The sequence below is a fragment of the Jaculus jaculus genome, chromosome 9 (assembly GCF_020740685.1).
Source record: "Jaculus jaculus isolate mJacJac1 chromosome 9, mJacJac1.mat.Y.cur, whole genome shotgun sequence".
In the NCBI taxonomy this organism is placed as follows: domain Eukaryota; kingdom Metazoa; phylum Chordata; class Mammalia; order Rodentia; family Dipodidae; genus Jaculus; species Jaculus jaculus.
Genome location: NC_059110.1, coordinates 21880601 through 21896498, shown reverse-complemented (window position 1 = coordinate 21896498; position 15898 = coordinate 21880601). Strand labels below are relative to the sequence as shown.

At 40.7% G+C, this 15898-nt stretch overlaps 1 protein-coding gene across 6 annotated transcripts in view; it reads left to right on the top strand.

Annotated features, from left to right (window-relative positions):
• Positions 1 to 15898, top strand: part of Phactr2 (phosphatase and actin regulator 2) — a 303106-nt gene that overhangs the window by 284753 nt on the left and 2455 nt on the right. For all 6 annotated transcript variants that reach the window (XM_045159875.1, XM_045159874.1, XM_045159872.1 and 3 more), the window contains one exon: positions 54 to 130. In XM_045159875.1, coding sequence (XP_045015810.1) covers positions 54 to 130 — 77 coding nt within the window. The remainder of the gene's footprint in view (positions 1 to 53; positions 131 to 15898) is intronic.

Here is a 15898-nt window from a genome sequence, read left to right as displayed (position 1 = left end):
GGGAGAAAAATGACTTAAATAATAATTCTACTTTACTTTTTTTTCCTATTTAGGCAGCAATAAGGAAAGAATTAAATGAATTTAAAAGCACAGAAATGGAAGTTCATGAAGAGAGTCGACAGTTTACAAGGTAGGTAGACAAAATCCAGTTTTGCATATTGAGAATGCTTAAGATGGAAAATTTATATTATGTCTATTTTGTCACAGTTTAATTATTTTAAACATATTTAAGCAGGAAAAAAAAAAATCTAAGGAATGTTTCTGCTAACCTAACAGTTAATGTGGCAGTTTCAAGATAAGACTAGATAAGATTATAAATTCCTAGGATTTCATAGTAAGCTCAGCTATTTCTTTTATGAACACTAAGATTAATCATGCTGAATAAAACTTTCTAAAATTAGATCTTTTATTTTTGTTTATTTTTTCTTTCCAAGGAAGTCTGAATCATTTGAAAGGGCTGTGTTGTGGTTCTTTTCAGTCTCATTTTCTGGGCCAGAAAGCAAGTATCAGCACCATTTTCCTGCTCTTCAGCAGGCTCTCAAAGCTCTGTGGCCCAAAATAGATGTGGTTGACCGTCAGTGTGGGTACATACGTGTCCCTCTGGGCTCACAGGAGCTATGAGAGAGAAGCTGAATTTTCATGAGGTACAATTGAGAATGAGAATTAAGACATTGTGTTAGTCAGGCTTCATGTGACTGTAACAAATGCTGAGATAACAAACCTAGAAAAAGAAAGTGGCCAGAGAATGAAAAAGAGAAAGTGACCCGGGCCCCACGGTCCCTTCCCAGGCATTTCTACAATGAATGACTTGAAGATCTCCCACTAGGCTCCACCTTAATGCTTCTACCATTTCCCAATAGGCCAAGCTAAGAACTAAGACTTAGGGGCATGGCCACATAAACTACTCCAAACTACAGCTACAATCTCATTACCATGTGGTTCCAGTAACTGTGAAAACCTGAAGGGACGGGAGTGACCGTGTTGTCAGATTCCCACATGTGACAGTTGTTCTATTTATTTCCATCTGGTGACTATGTGCTCTATGTAACAGATGTGTTCCTAAAAGAAAACTGCACAGAAATGAAATCTTTAAAAATTGACTTGAGGCTGGGCGTGGTGGCGCATGCCTTTAATCCCAGCACTCAGAAGGCAGAGGTAGGAGGATTGCTGAGAGTTTGAGGCCACCCTGAGTAATTACATAGCGAATTTCAGGTCATCCTGGGCTAGAGTGGGACCCTACCTTGAAAAACCAATAAATAAATAAAATTGACTTGATAAAAATTTCTAGGACAAATGACTGCAGGAAGAAGAAAGCCAGGGTCTATCTGTCCAGCAAACAGCTATTGATGCAGTCCCCTCATCTAGAAACAGTAGTGGATATTCTGGCTCTCCTGGCCCTGCAGAGGTGACTGGTGATGATGATGCTGCTCTGCGTGGGGGTGGGGGTAGAAAATCTAGCATAGGTAAAGGAAGCAGAGGCCTAACATCACTAATAGTAAACGCCTCCTGTCAAGCGCATGGAGAGTCTGTTAACTGATTTGTTCCATAGCTGTTCCTTATATACCAAAGTCTGATACAGAGAAGAAACTCTCCTTTCCCTTACAATGTTCTTTCTTCATTTACACCATGGATTCCCAAATAAGGCTCTCCACCAGCCTGTACAGTTCTTCTCTCTTTGCAATCTACTCACAGCAAAATCTACTCGTGGACCTATAACCTTGCTTATCAAGCTGGACTAATATTCTCACTGGCACTACTGGAGTCAGTAAAAGTTCATGCTAACATGTGACACCTGAACTTGTGCTTCTCCAGTAAAATTGACCATTAAAAGGAAGCCAGATATTTATGGTGACATTGAACTAGTTGGGGCCTCCAGGCAATTGGGAAAATGGCTGAGTCTTGACCCCTGAGCTGTGGGGCCCGAGTCAGCCCACGCCATCATTCAGGGTGCTTTTACTTCTGCACAGCTTTCCCAGGAATTGTTCTGTTTCATAACTTTATCTTCTTGCAACAGCATGAGGTGAGAATAAATTACAGCAGGGAATAATCAAATAAAAAATAATACGCTGGGCTGGTGAGATGGCTTAATGGTTAACGTGCTTGCCTGTGAAGCCCAAGGACTCAGGTTTGATTCCGCAGTATCCATGTAAGCCAGATGCACAAGGGGTGCATGCATGTGGAGTTCATTTGCAGTGTCTGGGGGTCTAGCATGCCCATTCTTTCATTCTATCTCTCTTTCTCTCTCTCTTTCTCTATCTACCTCTTACTCTCTCAAGTAAACAAATAAGATATTTTAAAACAATACACTTATATAAGTTCTCATTTTATGAAAATTAAATACTTATAACAAACCAGGCTTTTTTGTGCTCTCTTTTACTTTGTACATCAAATTAGGCTATAGATAGAAAGCAGTCATTTCTTTTTTATGCATGTATTTTTGTACAAAATTATATTTTATTTAATACATAAATATATTTATTATATGTATCATTATATTAATAATGTCTCCTCTCTATTTCTCTGTGTCTCAAATAAGTAAAAATAAAATATTTTTTTAAAGTTTGAGGTAGATTCTGCTGAACATTTTTCTATGCATTTATAAATAAATATATAAATATATATTATGAATGTGCACACTTTCTCACTCACACACAAACACAGCATCTAGAAAATCCTTCCATATTACTGTGTATCTCATTCATTTCAATGATTCTAGTACCTCATCCATCACATAGTATAAATTATTGAACAAATGCAGTAATTGATGAATGTTTATGAGGGTTGTATTTTTTCACTGTCAAAACACCACAACCTTGGCTTTATGCCTCCATCTGTGTGTACATATGCCAGTATTTCTGTGGTAGTCCCATTAAGCAGATTTCCCAGGTCTCTGGATTTATGTGTTTTGCATTTCTAAGTGATATTATTATTCTGTTATCTTTCAAAAAGGGCACTTAGCTTACTGACACACAGTTTATGAGATGTTGTTTCCCCACTCACCTTCCTCAGCAGCTAGGGGGGTGAAAGACTGGCTGAGATATTTATATTCTAAGGAATAAGTAGCAATACCATGTTTCTGTGAGGTTGGACATCTTACCTTTATTGACCCATTTGTTTGGGTTTTTTGTTTGTTTGTTTTGTTTTGTTTTGTTTTTGCTTGATTCACCTATTTAAACCCTTTAACCAATTTTGGGGGATTCATTGTCTTCCTTGTATGAATTAGGGAGATCTCTGTAGATCTTAGTCCACACTATTTTTCTCCAGTCAATTGTTAGTCTTAACTTTTAAGTGATCTTTTGCTTAAATATATGCATATTCAAATCTGTGTTGTTATTAGTCTCTGTCTTATGGAAGATGGTCAAAGTTAGAAAACTGTTCTTTTCAACTTTCATATCTTCTTCCTGAACACTTAAAACTTTTATCAAGTAAGAATTCATTTGAACCAGACATGGTGGCACACACCTTTAATCCTAGCACTCGGGAGGCAGAGTAGGAGGATCACCAAGAGCTCGAGGCCACCCTGGCACTAAATGGTGAATTCCAGGTCAGCCTGAGCTAGAGTGAGACCCTATCGCGAATAAAAACAGGAAGAAAAAAAAGACTTTATTTGTGTGTGATTCAAGAGAGTACAGATTCTATTTCTTTCTGAATCAATAGTTGATTGTTTTGATGTCATTTATTTCCCTCTAGATCGAAATTCATTTTTAATATCTTATATATACATACATATATATATATGGATCAATTTCTGGATTTTTAATGATGTTCTAATGAGTTTAGACAAGCTATGCTGGTGTCACGTGGTTTAGTTAGAGTATGTTCTTATATTTGATAAGGTTAACCTTCAAAGTTCTATTGGCTATTTCTCTCTGTTGACTCTATAGAAACTAGAGAAATCTAGAGAAAGTTGACTCTACCTGTTGTGTTTTATAAAATAGTTTGTTAACATTTTTACTGTTTAAGTAGATGTCAATAGATGCAAGTAGATAGCATTGGAAGGATAACAGATGATATCAAAGATAAACGAACCAATTTAAATTTATATATGTATATTGATTAATGCTCTTTAAACTGTCTTTCCTGATAAGGAAAAATTAAATATTCATATCACCAAAATAAACATGCCTTGCTTAAGTAGTCTTCAAAACTTGGCAGTAAAACAAATGTCAACTTGCTGCTATTTTTCCATTAATTTATATGACATCATCAGAGTTGCATTCCAACAGGGAAGTATTTTTGGCTTTGGAGATATAAAAATCACACTGTGATTTTCAAGTTGTCAGTATTTCTCTTAAGAGGAAAAGTTTTGGTAAACACTACTGCTTCCAATCATAATAATACAAAAATATGGTGGCGTTTTATACTTAGAAAATTGCTCATGTAAAAGGCAGTGGCACTTTTAGCACCAGCCACCCTTTGGGGCATAAATACACTGAATTATTGCCTAGTCTTTTAAATGCCACCTAGATATATAGCAGCAATCCTTTCTTCTAATTAGTGCCAGACTTTATCTCCTCTATCAAGGAAGCCTTTCCTTCAGATCCTAAATCTTGAGGCCCCTGTGGATTGGAGGTAGGAAATACATGGGTCAGAGATAGCTCTGCATCCTTGGCACCTGTTAACCCACAGACAACCCATACAGTGACCCATGAGGGAACACTGGGAGGACTATGCCCATATATAGACAGCTTCCTGTGTTTTCTTGTCCTTGCAAAAACAACCCAAAATCTAATAACATTGGTTGTCCCTGGGAGGGGAGCTGGTGGCTGGGTCAGGAGAGAGGATTGTCATTACTCCTCCTTTAGAACCTCAAATTTTTGAAACTAAAGAGTGTTTTAATGAATCTAAAACGAATATTTGGGCTGGAGAGATGGCTCAGCCGTTAAGTCACTTGCCTGGGAAGCCTAATGACCCAGGTCTGATTCCCCAGTAACCACATAAGCTAAGTGCACAAGGTGGCACATGCATCTGGAGTTTGTTTGCAGTGGCTAGAAGTCCTAGTATGCTCATTCTCTCCCGCTTCTCTCTCTCTCTCTCATCTCTCAAATCAATCAATCAATAAGTATTTGTAAAAACCAAATATTTTATAAGCAAATGACTGTATGGATTTATTTCCACAGTAAAAAGAATAATAAAACTATAATCCACGTGCTCAACATTAACAGAAACATAAAGTTTCTTGTGTTATTTTTTTTTCTTATGAAAAATATAAGCAATATACAAGGGTGGCTGATTTTTCAGGATTTTTCCTTCTAACATTATTTTTCTACACATAGAGAAAATTGAGTGTTTCTTCGCATATTTGAAAGAAGTACTAAAGGACCTGCCCACTAGGTCTTTGTTTCTGTAGTGAGGCTTCCATCACCGTGGTCTGGCTTCAGAGAAGGCACTGCCCTTGGCATTATAAACACTCGGCACACCTCCCTCACCTCCGTCACAGACTATGTTCTGTGGAGGTCTGATTTGTCTTGACGAATTATGCTGAAGCACTCATGAAATTCCCCTGGTTTCTCCTTGTATTTTCCACAGCATAAGAATGCATGCTAAGACTTTGCAACAAGGGTAGGGACAAATGTGTCCCATAAGAGTTATCCTGTGGCCTGACAGGTACCAAGCTGTCACTTTCATTCCTTGCAGTGTGTGATACCTTTCTGCCCCTGGGTACCCGCTCAGCTCACTGCTTAAAATCCAAAAGTCCACTTGAACAGTGGCATCGCTATGTTCTCAGAAGTGACCATGATGGCAAGCAAAATCGACTTCCCTTTCGGAAGTAAATGGAATTTCTGTACTATAAAATAATTCTTTAATTATGATGACCAGTTACCCAAAAGGTCAAAATTTACTATAAAAATATGTTTTAGGGCTGGGGAAGTGGCCCAGCAGTTGAAGGCACTTGCTTGCAAAGCCTATTGGCCCAGGTTCAATTCTCTAGAGCCCACATAAAGCCAGATGCACAGGGTGACGCATACATCTGGAGGTTGTCTGCAGTGGCAAGAGGCCCCAGTATTTACATTCATCTTCTTTCTCCTTCCCTTCTCCCCTCCTTCTCTCCCTCTCTGTATTTGCAAATGAATAAAAATTTAAAATAATAAAATCAACCACAATGAAATCCAAAGATATTCTAATTTGATACTTATATGCTAAGAAATGATGGCAGGAAAATATTAAAACTCTTAAAAATTAATTTTTAAATGATTATAGCTAAGTGGTAAGATTGTGAATAATTTTAATCTTCTGAACAGTCTTTGTTTTCCAGTTTTTATTGTGCCAACATGGCAGATTGATAATCAAGAGAGAATATCGCTTTTTAAAAATGAACTTAATTTTGCACATAATAACATCTTAGAGTGTGCAAAGTACTTTCATATGTATAAACTGTTATTAGCTTATAAATTATTGCTTATTAAGTTAAGGGAGGTTATCACACTCATAAGATCATTGAATTGAAGGTTTCAGCATTACAATGGTTCTCAGGAGACTATACACATCACTGCAACCAGAAAATCTAGATATTGTATCATCCAAATATATATGGCACAATGATATATTTGAAATTCAGATGTGGTGCAGGGAAGAAGGTTCAGTGGATAAAGGCACTTGCTTGCAAAGTCTGCCGACCCAGGTTCAATTCCCCACTACCCACATAAAGCCAGAAGCATGATGTGACCCATGTATCTGGAGTTCATTGCAGTGGCAAGAAGTCCTGGTTAGCCTATTTTCATTCTCTCTTTCATAAATAAATATTTAAAATTCATATGCATTAAAAAATTAGGAAATAAATGCAGGTGCATAGAAAAAAGATTATGAAATAACATTGAAATTATCAATTTTTTATAGAGTTATGGAGTATTTTTTTCTCTATTATTGAAATACTTTTTTTTTTTTTTTTTGGTTTTTTTTTTTCAAGGTAGGGTTTCACTTGCAGCTCAGACTGACTTGGAATTCACTATGTAGTCTCAGGGTGGCCTTGAACTCATAGTGATCCTCCTACATCTGCCTCCCAAGTGCTGGGATTAAAGACATGCACCACCACACCTGGTATACTTTTGGAATACTTTTAATGTAGTGTGTGTGTGTGTGTGTGTGTGTGTGTGATTTTCAAATAGTGGTTTCATTCTATGTCCTCTTGAGGTATTGATTTACAGATAAAGTAAACTATGCTTTAAGCTGCTAGAGTGACATGGTTTACCAAAACGGGAATGCAGGGACTGCACATGGTGCTGTCATTCAAATGCATGCAGGGATCTTCCACAGACAAAGGAGGTTGTTTTGGTTAGGTGCTATTTCTCCTGGATAATCCTTTAAAAAAAAAAAAAACTGGACAGAAACTTTAAGAGTTGTAAGGAAGGCTGGAAAGATTGCTCAGTGGTCAAAGGTTCTTGCTTACAAAGCCTGCAGAACAGAGTTCAAGTCCTAAGCCGGATAAATGGTACAAGCAGCTGGTGTTCGTTCACAGTCGCAGGAAGCCCTGGTGCACATGTGTATGTTTGTGTACCCATGTGTGCGCATGCGCGCGCGCGCGCACACACACACACACACACACACACACACACACATGCAAATACATATAAATAAAATGTTGGGACTAACAAGAGCCCAGACAGCAAGGGTTCTGACTCTCTCCTGTCTTCATTTGTTCAGTGTAAATCTGTATAACACAACAGTAAGGCAGAAAGAAGGAAGGAGAAAGGAAGGAGGGGGAAGGAAGGAAGAAAAGAGAGAAAGGGAGAGAGAAAAAAGAAAGAAAGAGGGAAGGAAGGAAAGAATGAGAGAGAAAAGAAGGAAGGAGTGAGACCTGGGTGTAGTTTGGTGGCAGTGTGGTTACGTCTCATGCACATAACCCTGGACTTAATCCCTAGCACACCAAAAGCATAAGTAAATAAAATAAGAGGGAACAAATTATCCAAGACCTCAGTATATATCAAATATTGAAGTAAAGAGAAGTAATAGTTTTCATTTCTGAGAACTTTTATTTTTATACTGTGATGACTTTATAGGAAGATGTATGAAACTTTAAGAGTTCAGTTGTAGAAGAACTCTTTGGGAAGTGGTGATCGTTCTTTGCATTCTATGACTTAAAAAAAATAGCCAACCTCCCCCACAATCATAGGAAACCTCCCCCACCCCCCCCACAATAGTAGGAAAGAGTTAAGAGTTTTAAAAAAAGAGTTGTATTAAGACTTTTTTTTTCTTTTTTTTTTTGAAATTATTTATTTATTTATTTGAGAGTGACAGACAGAGAGAGAAAGACAGATAGAGGGGGAGAGAGAGAATGGGTGCGCCAGGGCTTCCAGCCTCTGCAAATGAACTCCAGACGCGTGCGCCCCCTTGTGCATCTGGCTAATGTGGGACCTGGGGAACCGAGCTTTGAACCAGGGTCCTTAGGCTTCACAGGCAAGCGCTTAACCGCTAAGCCATCTCTCCAGCCCAAGACTTTTTTTTTTTCAAGAAGAAAATACAGTTTCAAATTTGAGTCTCAGGAAAGCCCTAGAAAGATGGTGGATGAAAAGCTTCAGTTTCCTTAGAGCAGAGTAAATCTGTTTATTGCTGCACAAACTTGAAGCCTAAAGTCAAACTGTCATCCTGTCACACATGTGAACGTTCTAGGAGGTAAAGCTGCGTGTACCTTTTTAAATGAATGCGAACCCCTGAGTAGGGACAAGCTTGAGAATGATTTGCCTTTTCAGAACCTCCAGCCATAACATTTTACAGCCAAATTTGCATATACCCTGTCCATTGGACAGCATGTGGATATCTTTTGTCTGATTGGACAGAAGAGAAGAATTGGGAGGTTGTGCATTTGTTTCATCAGATCTGGGCAGTCTCTCTAAAAGAAGACTGCAGTTCTGACCCGGGCTTTGTCAGCACATGACTGGTTGCTGGCTGGTCCCCTTGTTCTCTGAGCCAGTCCATGGAGCTGGTGTCATCGTCCATTGTAACCCAGTAGAGCTCATTCTACCCAGATCCCAGGGCTAATGCTGTGTACAGGGGGAAAGAACATTTTGGAATGATCTCTCTAGTGGGGGAGGAGGGCTAACAAGAAACAGTGTTCGTTCCAGGAAATGTGGGGCCTCTGAAGTCTGGCTTTATTTATTTATTTTTATTTTTAGTTATTTATTTGGGAGAGACAGAGAGAGATAGAGAGAGATGAAAGGAGTGAAGAATGGGTGTACCAGGGCCTCAGCCACTGCAAACAAACTCCAGATGCGTGCACCACCTTATGCTCTGGCTTACATGGATCCTGGAGAATCGAACCTGGGTCCTTTGACTTTGCAGGCAAGTCCTTAACTGCAAAGCTATCTCTCCAGCCCTTTAAATTTTTTTTTTTTGTATTTATTTATTTGAAAGAGACACTAGAAAGTGGCAGATAGAGAGAGGTTTGTTTTTCAATATTTATTTATTTGGAAGGGGGGACATGAATGCCAGTACTCTTGTTGCTACAAATGAACTCCAGACAACTCCATGTAAAGCATATGACTTTATGTGGGCACTGGGGAATCAAACCCAGGCCACCAGATATTGCCAGCAAGCATCTTTAACCACTGAGCCATCTCCCCAGCCCTGAAGACTAGCTTTTATTTCTGCCTGTGCATCCATACATAACTTGCTTTGTCCACTAATCCAGTTTTTCCTGTGCCATCTTAATCCCACACGCATCACCAATGGGAAGATTAAGCTTGTGTGTCATGGTAGTGTTTTCCATAGGTTCTTGGAATCTACAAAGGCAGAACATCTGTAGAAGATAAGGAAATGGCGGGATGTTTGTGGGGGCAGAACTCTAGCCAAACTGGGAAGGGTTAAACAGTTGCTAACAGTGAGTTTCAATTCAATTCCCAGAGCAGCTGCACCTAAGAGAGACAGCTAGCTCCCGGTGTGAGGACCTTGAAGGTACAATGTACTTTGCCAATGCTTTCAGCAATCTTGGGGCTCCACTCCTAGCCTACTTTCTGTGTGTGCAGCTCGGAGGGAACGGAGGTTGCTGGATTTGCTACTCTAGCCATTGTAAGAAGCTTGGGAGGGGTCATTTACATCTGTTCTTTGTGGCAAAAGGCAGATGCATTTGACATAATTGTAGCAATCAAAATGGAGCCTGGAGAGGGCAAATAGGATTTTACTCTGGTCAAAATTGATTAAAAGTGGCTGGTAGAGAAACCCAACTAATCGCCTTTCAATTCCATTCTACCCAGGATGTTACAATAGAATTTAGTGTAAAAGCCACTTTTAGTGTAAAAGCCTGGGCCCTGGCAGCCCCAGAAAGATAGGCTTCACCATTCAACCACAAGGCACCAGTTAAAGTGGCAAATAATAGTGCCAAGTAGACGAAGGGTAAATGGTCCAGCGACCCTCATGTCCATCTTTGGGACCCTCTCGCGAGGTTTAGGCTTAAAGGACGCAGTTTGTCTTCTGTCTCCTGAAAGATGCTCTGAGAAGTTAGCCGAATGGTGTGGAGTGGAATCTCTTCCAGGCAAGAAATTCTTCCTTTGGGACCAAGTTTTAGCCTTTTCCTTCCCCTAGTGTGAGATTCCTAGGGAAATTTTAATTACTTGTGATTCATCATTTCAAAAGTTTGGTGGCACAACTGTCTCTATTTTAAAATCATTTGTCTCCTGTCAGGATGCCTTGAAGAGGGCACCAGAGCCCTCCTTTGAACAGACATGCAGATGAACGCTTGTTCTGATCTAAACTCTAATGTAGGTTAAAAATACAGAGTCTTAAAATGCTGATATCAAAACAGAAGAGAGACTACTTGGAAAGAAGAAGGGACTCAGTGGAGGGGGTTCAGGAGGAGGGAAGGGAAGGTGGTGGGAGGGGATTATGGTCATGGTATGTTACATATATACAGAGGTAATCAATTAAGAAAACAAAGTTAACTTCAAAAAAAAAAATGAAATTGGAGCTGGAGGGATAGCTTAGCAGTTAAGGCATTTGCCTACAAAGCCAAAGGACCCAGGTTCCATTCCCCAGGACGCACGTTAGCCAGATACACAAGGGGGCACATGCGTCTGTAGTTCGTTTGCAGCAGCTGGAGACCCTGGCGCACCCATTCTCTCTCTCTCTTTTTCTCTGTGAAATAAATAAATAAAATACATATTTAAAAAAAATAAAAATATGAAATTGGGCAAACTTTAAAAAAAAAAGAAAAGAAAAGAAACAAAGTGAAACTACAGAGCCTGAAAGCCCAGCACTTCCCCTGACCACTTTGCTTGCCAGCTCGGCGCCTCGGATTCCACACCTGCACAAAGGGGACATAGGAGCCCTTATCTCACGAGTGTGTTGAGGATCAAACGAGGCAATTTCGTGCATAGCATTTGGACTTGTGCCTAGCATATAGTAAACTGTAGTAAATGTTCCTTGTTACTATATGCCTATCCTCATTTTCTTTTTGTTTCTCAATTTTTTTTTTGTTTTTTTTTTTTTGGTTTTTCGAGGTAGGGTCTCACTCTGGCCCAGACTGTCCTGGAATTCACTATGGAGTCTCAGGGTGGCCTCGAACTCACAGCAATCCTCCTACCTCTGCTTCCCGAGTGCTGGGATTAAAGGCGTGCACCACCACGCCTGGCTGTTTCTCAATTTTTATTAACATTTTCCATGATTATAAAAAATATCCCATGGTAATACCCTCCCCCCCCCACTTTCCCCTTTGAAATTCCATTCTCCATCATATCTCCTCCTCTCATTTTCTATTAACAAAATGTTTTGAGATAATCCCAGTTGCTCTTTCAAAATACTTTGATAAATTTTCCATATTTTTTCAGTTATGATAGCCCTTCCTAGATAGCATTTTTGAATGTCCTGTCAACTTCATTACCATATATTGGTGCATTTTCTTGTAATTAAGTTTGAGGTGTTATGATTGGACTGCTCACTTACATAAACAAATTTATAGAAATAGTTGTCAAGTCACCTCCTAAATGCTCCTGTGACGTGTGTTCAGACATTTATGCTTCCAGCCAGTGTGCATTGAGCCTGGCTGTTCTGGGTCCTGGGGCCTCAGAGCCTAGCTGATAAGGCCCCAGACCTCAGATGGTTATGTTTTAGTGAAAGGGACAAATAATTAGCAAGTAATGGACTAGGACATCATCTCAAGTACTCTGAAAGAATAATGTAACAGGATACTGTGACAGGGACAAGGAAACAGATAAATTGGACAGCCAGGAAAGGACTCTCAAGGAAATGAAACTTGTTCTGTGATTCAGGTGACAAGAGGGAGTTCTGAACCCACTGTGGGAGAAGAGAAAAAGACTCCACCCAGGCAGAGGTCAGCTGACATCAAAGAAAGTGCAGGAACATAGTGCGCAGGCCTGAGCAGGGAAGGACCTGCACAAGAGCCAGGCAAAGGTGGCTCAGGTGACTGATCCTATCATGCTCGCTTTTTCTCAGACGTACACCATGCGGGGTCGCATAGCTGCGCAGAGTAACAGTTGAGTGGAATTATACTCCAAGCGCACACGTGTCATTTCTTCTTTATCCATCACACGTTAGTTAGGGTAACTTGGTATATCTTATTTTCGTCTTGATTTTTAGAAAAGTCAGACACACAAACATAATATGACAAGTCTCGTGTATCAGGCTGGTGAAATTGCTCAGTGGTTAAAGGTGCCTGCTTTCAAAGCCTGATAGCTTGGATTCAATTCCCCGGTACCTATGTGAAGTCAGATGCACAAAGTGACATATGTATCTGGAGTTCAACTGCAGCAGGAAGAGGCCCTGGTGTGCCCAGTAATGCTCATTCCTGTTCTCTTTCTCAAGTAAATAATTTTTATTTTATTTTATCTTATTTATTTATTTTGGTTTTTCAAGGTAGGGTCTGACCTGGAATTCACTATGTAATCTCAGGGTGGCCTCGAACTCAGGGCAATCCTCCTACCTCTGCCTTCTAAGTGCTGTAATTAAAGGTGTGTGCCACCATACCCAGCTTAAATAAATATATTTTTTAAAGCCCCATGTATTCATTAGCAACTTCTCTAGTTATCAACTTATCGCCAATCTTGTTATATCTCCTCTTAGATCTATTTGTTCCTTTTTTGAGGTCCTGGGGCCTACTAAGGCCTTGTGTATCCTAGGCAAAATCTGTATCAAGGAGTTACATCTCCAACCCTCCTTATATCTTTAATTTTTCATTTTTATTTTTTTAAATATGTTATGAAGCTGAGACTGGTGGTGCACCCTTTAATCCCACATGGGGGGAGGGAGCTGAAATCGGAGGATGGCCAGGAGTTTGAAGCTAGCCTTGGGTTACAGAGCAAGTTCCAGGTCAGCCCAGGCTAGATTGAGACCCTGCCTCAAAATAAATCAAAATGTGTGTGTGTGTGTGTGTGTGTGTGTGTGTGTGTGTGTGTGTGTGATAATTATTTGTGACAGAGAAAATGGGCTCCCAAAGGGCCTGTTTTTATTTTTCATTGCTTTGATTCAGCACAGTCACATTTATGAAGATACCCCGTGTGCCAACCAGTGCATTATGAGTGTGAGTGGAGGCCGGTGGGTAGGAATGCTGCTCTCCTCAGCTTCCCATGGTCCAGCGTAGAGGCCTCTGGGCAAAGGCCATGCCAGGTGCATAACTAGCAAAAACAAAGACTCCAGGAGCACAGAAGAGAGAGTGACAAGTGCTTCCGTGAGAGTAAATAAAAGAGCCTTCAGGATATCAGAGAACATGATCCTGCAAAGTGGAGAGGGGAAGAAAGATGTCTGTGGAAGAAAATAACAGGAGCACAAAACTTTTGGGTGCAAATGATCAAGGAGTAGTGATAGAGATGTCACATGGGTTTGGCCGCCTTCTCAAAGGCTTCAGTTACCACTCCGGGAAATTAAAATGTTATTTTGTAGAGAATTATAGACAATGCAATTCTTTTAATAAAGAACTGGCATTGGATTGAGGAGATGGCTCAGTGGTTAAAGGCACGGTTGCTTACAAAGCCTACAGACACAGGCTTGATTCCCTAGTAGCCACATAAAGCCAGATATGCAAAGTGGCACATGCATCTGGAGTTGACAGTGACCCTGGAGCATCCATTCTCTCTCTCTCTCTCATAAATTAAAATATTAACAATAAAATGTAATTGCAAAGAATTGAGAGTCAGAAGCAGAATAATTGAGAGTTCATGTCCAACCAGGGCTACATAGTAAGTTCCAGGCCAACCTTGGTTACCTAGCGAGATCCTATCTCAAAAAAAAGAAAGAAAGAAAGAAAGAAAGAAAGAAAGAAAGAAAGAAAAAAAGAAAAGATCCCAGCACTCGCGAGGCAGAGATAGGAGGTAGGAGGATCACCATGAGTTCAAGGCCACCCTGAGACTACACAGTGAATGCCAGGTCAGCCTGGGCCACAGTGAAAGCCTACCTCAAAAAAAAAAAAAAAAAAGAAAAGAAAAGAAATTCCATTATTGGATTGGTAATTGGTATTTCGTACTGATAATGCTTGAGAGGGTGTGGAACATGTATTTGGTGGGGACAGCCTGGAACAGGGAAACCAATAGATGACAGGCTTAGCTGAGTAGACAAGGGAGTGTCCAAATTTAAAAAAAGGCATTGCTAAGTAGAGCTGCATACAGGCAGGTAAGGCTTCATAAAGACAGTGGCTTTTGGCCTTGATCTTGACACTGAAAACAGATGGGAATTGCAGTAACTAAGGACTGCATGGTCCAGAGTACGGGCTAGCAGGAGCCCAGCCTCTCTCCTGAGAGTCCTAACCCAGCCTTGAGAGTTCTAAGAATCAAGACAAACTAGTCAAGAGCTTTCCTCCTAGACGCCACTAGTATGCTGGGTCCAGGGACTTCCATGCAGCCTCCAGGCTGCCTGATGTCCCGCGTGGCTAAGTTCTGAACACAGCCCAGTCTTGGCAGGTCCTGCTGAGATGTGGAACATAGGAAGTGTAACTAACTTCTGTGCCGTAGCTTTCATCCATGTCCCCTTGGCTACCTGGGCCAGCCAGTCGGTGGTGGCTTTCTCCTGGTGGTGGCCTTTCTCACCTCTGGGGAAACACGGTGTTGGGGAGCACTGTCCTCTGAGCATGGCCTGGCCATTGTCTTCCTGAACTCTCAGCAGCTGTGACTACCAATCCCAGACTTGAACAAGACTGGGCCCGTGAATGTTTGGTTAGGGAGATGGTGAGGCTCACAAGTCTTCTCCCCTTCTCGAGAATATATAACTGACATCCATTGCTGAGAGACATTTTTCTTTACTGGTACAGCTGCCCGTACTACTGTAATAACACCAGTTAAATGTATATGGTACACCTAGCTAATTGTTTTTAAAAAGGCATGGATTACAAAGATGCCACAATGCCCAGAAACGCTTGCAAACCTGGAGTTTCCGGACTAAAAATATTTCTAAAGGTATCCCATTAAACAAGACAGACAGTGGGCCAGGAAGATTTTTCAGTGGTTAAAGATGCTTGCTTGCAAAGCGTGCTGGTACTGTGTTCACTTCCCTGGTACCTACAACGTAAAGCCAGATACCCAAAGTGGTACATGCATCTGGAGTTCACTTCCAGTGCAGGAGGCTCTGCCATGCCATGCCCATTCCTCTCTCTCATTCATTTCTCTCTCTCTCTCTCTCTCTCTCTCTCTCTCTCTCTCTCTCTCTTTCCCCCTCCCTCTCTGCTTGCAAATAAATAAAATATCTTTTAAGGGCTAGAGAGATGGCTCAAGGCACTTGCCTGCGATGCCTAAGAATGCATGTTCGAATCTCCAGGTCCCATGTAGCCAGATGCACAGTGATGCAAGCGTGCAATGTTGCACATGCACACAAGGGGATCCATGCACACCTGGAGTTCATTCACAGCGGCTGAGAGACCTTGGCACACCCATTTTCTGTGCCTCCCTTCCTCTTATGTCTGTCTCCCTGTCAAAAATTAAAAAAAAAAAAAAACTAAAAAAAAAATCTTTTAAAGCCCAAGACAGAA